The 8,106-nt window shown below is 34.0% G+C and overlaps 1 protein-coding gene across 3 annotated transcripts; it reads left to right on the plus strand.

Moving 5' to 3' along the window:
- Positions 1-1,471: 1,471 nt before the first annotated feature.
- Positions 1,472-7,844, plus strand: LOC18041043. Of its 3 annotated transcripts, XM_024185059.1 has the most exons (7): positions 1,472-1,719; positions 1,823-1,906; positions 2,602-2,737; positions 3,684-4,613; positions 4,840-4,888; positions 4,980-5,053; positions 5,817-7,844. In XM_024185059.1, the coding sequence occupies exons 4-7, from the start codon at positions 3,792-3,794 to the stop codon at positions 7,716-7,718; spliced, it is 2,847 nt and encodes a 948-aa protein (XP_024040827.1). In that variant the 5' UTR covers positions 1,472-1,719; positions 1,823-1,906; positions 2,602-2,737; positions 3,684-3,791; the 3' UTR covers positions 7,719-7,844. The 3 variants fall into 3 exon arrangements, with proteins under 3 accessions (XP_024040827.1, XP_024040828.1, XP_024040829.1); XM_024185060.1 differs by lacking the exon at positions 2,602-2,737; XM_024185061.1 differs by lacking the exons at positions 1,472-1,719; positions 1,823-1,906; positions 2,602-2,737 and adding an exon at positions 3,533-3,555.
- Positions 7,845-8,106: the final 262 nt, after the last annotated feature.

The raw sequence follows: 8,106 nt of genomic DNA on the forward strand, positions 1-8,106 counted from the left end.
AACTTCAATAAATTAAACTTTTATCCGACAACAGCAATAAACTAAAATCCATAGTATTTCTGTACCAAAGAACTTAAAAATAAAAGTCTAGCTTATATTGTACAAACAAGCTGCATAGATTTATGTGACAACAATGTGAAACTCTCTAAAATTGACCCCCCCCCCCTCGGGCATCCTATTTGATAACCAAATCATTTAATAAGCAAATAAAGATCCATATGTTATCCCATTTTTTTTGGCTATCTTCGTTTTTTGAAAGGTTATTTTTTATTTACTCCCAAAATATTCCTTTCAAAATGGTCATGCTGCTCCCAATCCGTTAGAATATCTTGTTAACTGCAATATTTAACTGCCGTTGAATAAACAATACTTTTTCTTCCCCTTCAATATTAAAAAAAATTTAATTTTAATTTAGCCCTAAAACGTAAAGGGTTTTTTAATCTAAAAAGTAAAATGGGATTAAAATGAATGTAATCCAAATTGATATAAAACATAGTCTAAAAGAATAAAATATCAGAATATAAATTTAGAAAAGAGAAAAAGATAATTGCACCCCCAACGTTTATAGAAATTCTAATTAAAAAATTAACTCTAAATTTTTTTAATGAATGCAAATAAAATATAAATAATTTAATCTATCTAACAGACTAATAATATTAATGTATATCTAGTATTTAAAATAATTTTAACATATAAGTTATTATATTTATTTTTAACAGCACATTTTTATTATTATATAATTTTCAATAAACCATTGAATATATAGATTTTGCAATTAAATAAAATAAATATCACATATTCATGTTATTAAATTATTTTATATGATATCCAAAATTATTTAGATTTTTATATATTTGTTTTCGTTTTATGTTTCTATTTATTATAATATTTAATTTGATATTAATAAAATATGTCTAGTAGATTTTTAATATTAAATTATTTTTTAAGTATTGAAATTATTTTAAAACATATATATTATAACATTTATTTTAATGTTATATTTATATTTATATTTATATTTATATTTATTATAAAACTTTATAATCAAAATGTTTGAATTAATAGAACTAAATAATAAATTAATCAATAAGACGTCAAAGTGTCTCTTACTAAAATTTTAAGAGGTTGTATAATAATTTTTTTAAATATAAGGGGTGTAGAGAAAAGTGAAAGAGCCGAGGAAATAAAATAATGAAGAGGAGTTTTAAGTTTTAGTGGGCTATTTGAATTTTGATCCCACCACAAAATATTCAGATTAATTTACCCAATGTCTTAAAATTGTAACAAACAAAGATCTAATTTAAGGGTCTGACTATATTAAAACTATTTTACGGTATAATATTATTTTATAATCACACGATTAAAGTTATAATATATTTTTTTATTATTTATCACATTATATATATAATTATAATTCATGTTCTATTTTAATTTTTAAAGCAACTCCAAAGTAGCCGTGACTCTAATTCAATCCTCATTTTCTTTATTTCACGAAAGCATTATCAGACAATCAGATTGGGGGTGGGGTAACTATGTTTGATAAGTTTGGAGCGGATATGATATTGTCGAAATTATTGTGGGTACATTGAAATTGACAGAAAGGAAAATGATCTTGGTTTTGGCGCGAAAATTGCTTCTCATGAATTAGTGCGCGGCCCGGTTTAGTTCACTTTTGCTTCAATGCCCAGCTTAGGGTTTCGTCATCCGCAATTCTCCGAGGTTACTACTCACTTCTCTGAGTTCTCTCTCACAAATTTTTTTCCAAGATTTATTTATTTTTATGTTAAAGTAAATAAAAATAAAATATTTTACAATATTTCAGGATTTAGCTTCGCTTCAGCGAGATCAAGTGGATGAAGCATCTGATGAATATCAAAATCAGACTACTCCTAATCACTCAATCAAGGTTTTCATCTCTCTCTCTCTCTCTTCTCAGTTTCCTTTCGTATTTTCTTGTTTGTGTTATGGAGCTTATAAAGTTGTTGAAAATTGTGCTGGTAAAATGGAAACAAACCAGGGAATTATTTTTTATTATATAAAAATAAAAGATTGCATTTTGGTTTTTGCCCAATAAGACACTGAATTAATTATCAAAATAGTTGGCTGCTTTTAAACTAAATTTGATGTCTGCCTTACCTGTGGTCTTGTTTAAGGGTGTGTGGGGGATATTCACCAGCTGTTAATTATAAGCGGGTAGGTTGCTGATAAACATTAGCTACCAACTAAAACAGGTGTTAACGAAATCTTTAGTTGTTTTTGCTTTCAAAAATTTAAGCTAAAGCACAACAGTCCCAAACTTTCCCCAGGGCTAGTATAATCAATAATGGCAAACTTCTTGTTCTCGAAATTTTTGTTTTCTTTAGCTTCTCATTCTTTGCATAATCTGAAGAAGGTAAATGCTAATCTGAGCTAGCTTTAAGTCAAATTGTCGTTAACATAAATTGATCCAATCATATCATAGATAATGATTGGGAAATTTTTAATTTATCTTCAATCATTCCACTCTTGCATGGATTCTGCTGTCCTTCAATATGTCCCGAAAAATAAAATGTTTATTTTCTAAAGTTCTTGCTGGTGTTTTTTCTTGATTACGATGCATAGGATTTTGTGAAAAAAACTCAGTCAAGGAAAAGATGTGTATTTGTTTTCAAGAGAAGAAGGTAGATACGACAGTTATCTATTTCTATCTGGAGAAGAGAATTCAGGCGCTAGTTTTCTGCATCTCCTGGAAATATAAGTTGTGAAGCATACTTATTACGCTATTTTTTTCTTGTTTTGTTTTTTATACTAACCTATATTGCATTGTTGAGTACTGATTTGGTCTAGGATCCTGGACTTTGTTAAAGTTGGAGAAAACGATTAAACCATTCGATGTAATAGTATAATGCTATTGTACTATTACACCTTATGGTGTAATTGCCTTTAACAAATTCTAGGATCTGGGATTATATAATTTCTATTGCATTGTTAGCACTAGCTTTATGCTATTTATCTTGTTTTGTTGCTTATACCAACCTGTATTATGCTCTCAGCACTAGCTTTACATTATCGTTGTTCATAGTTAGAAGAGTTTATCTATACTAAGTAATTTTCAGAAGAAAATATTCTAAATTTATAAAGAGTTGCATCTTCTTAACATGTTAAGAGCTGAGATAGAAGGGAAGCTAGAGTAAGATGTATTTAGAACCACCTTACCTTTTTTATTTAGAAAACTTTGTATTTTCTCTTTAGATGTTGAAAAATATAACCCAGCTCTGAGTTATTTGTTCCTAATGAATTTCATGCTATGGGAGAAGGGACAAGGCCTGTTTCTGGACTTATGTTGTGATGGCATCATTCGGATTATTTGTATGGAGAGGACCAAGAAGATCTCTAAGGATTCTAGCTGGGAAGAGATATAGTAGAATGTTTTGAGATATTCCATCTCCTTCAGTGCAAATAACTCTCATGTTCTGTGTGTTGGTTGCTGTCTTTTGAGTTATTGACTTTCTTTTTTGCTGTTTCTTCATCAGAAAGTACTTCTTTAGACTCACTGAAACTTCTTGCAAGAAGACTGTCAGTCTCTAACTTCCTCATTTCCAACATGTTTATCATTTAGTTCCTCAAAAGTGTTAAAATGTTGCTAGTCTTTTCGGAATTATTTTGTTGGGACTTAGCCAACACTCTATTTCTCTATTGTATAGGTTCTGCATTTTCATCTACATCTTTCCTCAAATGGAGATTCATAGCATCCTCAGAGTGAACTTTTCGGTCAAACTTAAGCTCAGTCTGAGATTAATAAGCATCTACCAATGCCACAATCTGAACCCTCAGCTGGTGCTGGAGAGAAATGTGATGCTAATAAAGCTCTTTTAGTACCAGAAGTGAATACTTCAGCTGGTGCTGGGAAGAAGAATGACAGCGATAAGGTTCTTCCACTGCAACTAGCTGAAACTTTTGCTTGTTCTGGAGAAAGTGGCAATCAATTCAAGATAGACAATAATGCAAGTGATATGGAAGTATTATCTACCTCTTCCTACCCAAAAACGGAGAAGAATCGTATTGTTCGGTCTCTGGTCAACGACCAGGATAAAGTAGGGCGCCGTGAAGAAAAATTCAAGAAAGTTGCAGATGTCAATGATGCGGTTGAACTCTCTATATCTGCATCAGAAGCACTGGTTATACATGAATTAGCTAATAATGAGCCAGATTCAGAAGATTTGCTCACTACAATTGTACTTGAAGCTGCTCTTCAAGTGAAGCAAGCACGGTTAGAGAACCAAGAAGATACTTCACATTACCCAAATAAGGAAATTGATGAGACCCATTTGGTTTCGGAATTGGATGATTTGACTATGGCCAGTGCATGTGAAGATGTAGGATTACCTTCAGCTGGCTCTGATGAGAATTTTGTTTCTGGTTCAGAATCATTTCTAATAAAATGTACTCCTTTATCAGAAAATTACTATGAGTCTAATGACAATGGATTTAAACATGTAGAGTGTTTGGCTCATCAAAAGAAACTTCCTGCTGATCCAGCTTTGAATCTGAATGGCTCCTATTTGGAAGGCAAAATTGATCCCATGTTGCATCAATCAACTCAGGAGACTTCACATGTTTTAGCTGCAGCACAGGTAAAGCCCTCTTATTAGCATCCTACCGTGCTTTACCATTAAAAGAATAACAATGTATCAAAATATCTACTTTCCTCTAGTGGTGGGGCTAAGTTGCTTAAATTAGTCAGGATGAAACCTTTGGCTTAGTATGTCCTGGGTTTATTGAACTGTCTTTTACTTTCTACAATAAGAATTTTAGTTTGCTTCCAAACTGAACTTTTTTATTGTGGGAATTTCATTTCAGCCTGAAGCTAGTACAAACTCTATCTATGCTTGGAACTCTAACAATGCTGGTGAGGCTATGTTTTCACTCTTCACATTCCTGTTTTCTCTCAGTTGCATTTAACTGTACTCAGATTTTCTCTCTTTGTTTCCTTACTACAGTAGGAAAAGAAGAAATCTGTTGTTCAGTTGTAGATAGATTCAGAAGCCGCTGGTTTGGTGGTTGGACTGGAAAGGTTTGCACTTCAATATGTTTTATCTCAGCCTATCATTCCTTGTTTTATCTCAGTTGCATTTAAGCTGGCATGTTCTTTGTTTCAATTACACTAAGTAGCTTTATGGAGTAAGAGAGGAACAAATGATGAACTGGAATGACATTTGACTGCTCTTAGTTTCTGTCTCTGTAAATTTCCTTTAAATTTTTTTCTCCTTTGTTTAAAGTTAGTGAACAGAATGATCTCTTGTTTTTTAATCGTCAAACTGGCGATGCATAAAATGAAGTTTGTTACTTAGTCAACACAATTTCCTAAAATTATGTTTATCATGTTATTAAATTTCAGGTTTAACAAGTTTTATGCCTGATGATGGTTGGTTTAGAACTTTAGTTGTGGCTTATCCTTTAAGAATTTACTTAAATCGTGGAATATATAACTTGTTTCTCAATGTTGTAGCTTTATTTGCACTCTTTTACTGGCTTGTTCCAAAAAAATGCAAACTTTTTATTTTGCTATTGCATGACATAATAGTTTCTTGGTGGGTGGACCTCTTTCACAGTTTTTACTGTCAGTATCAGATATCCTGTTAATTTGTCATTCATTAAGTTGGTATGGCTTTTCAAAAATTGCAAAATTTGTATGCCTATTTCCCTGACTATTGTGAGGCATTACCATTTATGCACTCAAATCTATAAGACATTTTGAAAATACTATTTTGACATTCTGTCTGATTCATTTTCTAACAGATTCTGGTCTTTTACTATTCTGCCTTCTTCTTTTGAAGGAAGTAGATGTGCCGATACAGTTGGAACAGAGTAACAACAAAGGCATCCCAAAGTTTTATGTTAATGAGACTAGCTCTCTCACCGAATCGGCAGATGTAGCCCCAGATGAGAACTCCTTTGTGCAGAAACATGAAACTGGGTCTAAGATGGCTTCACAGTCTAGCATACCCTTTGAAGGTGTTAATAACAAAGCTGATGAAGAGATTTCGTTTTGTCAAGATGTGATCTCATCTGCTCAATCTTTTGTTGATCCTCTCTGTTCCTTTGTTCCCTGCAGCGTGTCTGCAGTGGATGCCAGTTCCCCTCAGACTATTAATGTAGCTGCTGCTCAAAAGCAGTTACTTGAGGTGGAGAATTTGCAGAGGACCTCAGATTTTAATGCTGAATTCATCAATAGGGACAGACAAGATGTGCCTACATTTACTGTTGAAGGATTTGAGAACCCAGTTAAAAGGCAGTTGACCCTACTCAAGCCTTATAGCACCCTCTCACCTATAAATGATCCCAAGTTGGAGAAAAGAAGTTGTTTTCGTAATCATTTGGTCCCATCAGAATGTCATGAAGAAATCATTTCCTTGGAACAGAATGTCGGCTGCATTTGGTCCTGGGATAAACGATACTGTAAAGGACTCTTATCTTTTGGCTCCGCATCTAAATTTGCTGCTGGTAGAGAAAATGAGGAAACTTACAAAACCACTGTCACCGGGAATCCTTATGCTGTCGCAACAAATTGCACAGAAAATAATGATAAACTAGTCAGTCATGGGGCTGGATTGCTCGAACCTTTGAAGGAAAGTAGGCTGCCTCCTTTTCCAAACCGAGGTACATGTCGTTCACATGCTTCCAAGCTTATTGGTGATGTTAACAATTCTTTTGGAAAGACAAACCCTGATGAGGCTGGAGTACAGGAAACTGTAGTTATGCTTCATAATTTATCAGAAGAGCGCAATAACTACCTTGAAACTCAAGTTCCAATTAGAAAGAGAATTCGTTTATCAGAAGTTGAAGTTGACCTTCGGCAGAATAGAGATATTGAGAAGCTACAATCTTCACATAAGTTTCACTCAGCGACTAGAACTAGTGAAATGTCAAAAAATTCCAATGCATGTAGAGATTCTCAACTTCAATATGTGAAAAGGTGTTCCACAACTCGCAGAAAGTATGTGAAGAGATTGATATTCCAAGGTATCAAATTCTTACTAACAGGTTTCTCAAGTCAGAAGGAAAAGGAAATTGAAGTGCTGATTCAAAAATATGGTGGTTTGGTTCTCTTGGATATTCCTCCCCCAAACTCACAGGGAAAGAGATGTTCAAGATCTCATTCCCAGCAGCTTCCTGTTGTCATATGTCCAAAGAAGCTAAAAACCACCAAATTCTTGTATGGGTGTGCAGTGAATGCCTTCATACTAAAAGCCAAGTGGCTGACTGATTCAGTTGCAGCTGGTTCAACTGTATCACCGGCAAAGTACATGATCCTCTCAAGTCAGGCTGATCTGAAGAGAACAGGAATTACAGAGCCAATTTGTAGGGATAACCATAAATATATTTTTGGCAGGGTGGGGATCATGCTTCACGGGAAGCCCAGTTTCTGCACCAAATTTGCAGTAATAGTTAAGCATGGCGGAGGGCAGGTGTTTAAAACCCTCCATTGGTTAGTTTTGAGTCTTGAGACTCAGAAGAATATTGTCGGAGTTATTGTTGCTGAGAATGAGAGAAGGGTGTCACGTCACTTGAGACACTGTGCCTTCGAGAAGAAGATTGCCATGGTGCCTGCAAGCTGGATAATAAAGAGCTTACATATAGAGATGCTCCTTCCTCAAACACAAGACAAGCATATTCCTTCTCCCACTGTAAATGTTCCGGAGTTTCCAATTTCCATTGATTGGAGTGAAGAGATTTGAAACTTGAGTTCCAAATGAATCATTTGACAGTGAATATGAACCTTCATACTTAAAGTGCACCAGAGATTCCCAAGGAACTTTAATATGCGTCATTTATCGATGGTCTAGACATGATTATGGCTGCACTGGTCTTGTCTTTTGACTAATTTTGTTCAAATGAGTTACAGTTCTCGTGTTAAGCCAAAGTTGAGGTTGTGGTGGAAATATTCCAAACTGTGTTCCTTGCTTATCTAAATGTGGAAATTGATGGGTTGCAATGGGAAAGAGGGGTCCAGTGGCATCCTAAGTGATCTCTGGTTTATAAAGAAGAAACTAGAGTAAGAATTTTTTTCTTTTCCCAGGTTTATTTATCATCATGACATTCTCTTTGCCTGTTCAAGAAGTTTCC

This window comes from Citrus clementina, unplaced genomic scaffold (genome assembly GCF_000493195.1).
Source record: "Citrus clementina cultivar Clemenules unplaced genomic scaffold, Citrus_clementina_v1.0 scaffold_5, whole genome shotgun sequence".
NCBI lineage: Eukaryota > Viridiplantae > Streptophyta > Magnoliopsida > Sapindales > Rutaceae > Citrus > Citrus x clementina.

What these genes read in the sequence shown, in the direction of transcription:
- LOC18041043 (XM_024185059.1), top strand. Translation starts at nt 3,792, where the DNA reads ATGCCACAATCTGAACCCTCAGCTGGTGCTGGAGAGAAATGTGATGCT. An exon ending in TTGGAACTCTAACAATGCTG is followed by an intron (nt 4,889 to 4,979) that starts GTGAGGCTATGT and finishes TCCTTACTACAG; the next exon opens with TAGGAAAAGAAGAAATCTGT. An exon ending in TTGGTGGTTGGACTGGAAAG is followed by an intron (nt 5,054 to 5,816) that starts GTTTGCACTTCA and finishes CTTCTTTTGAAG; the next exon opens with GAAGTAGATGTGCCGATACA.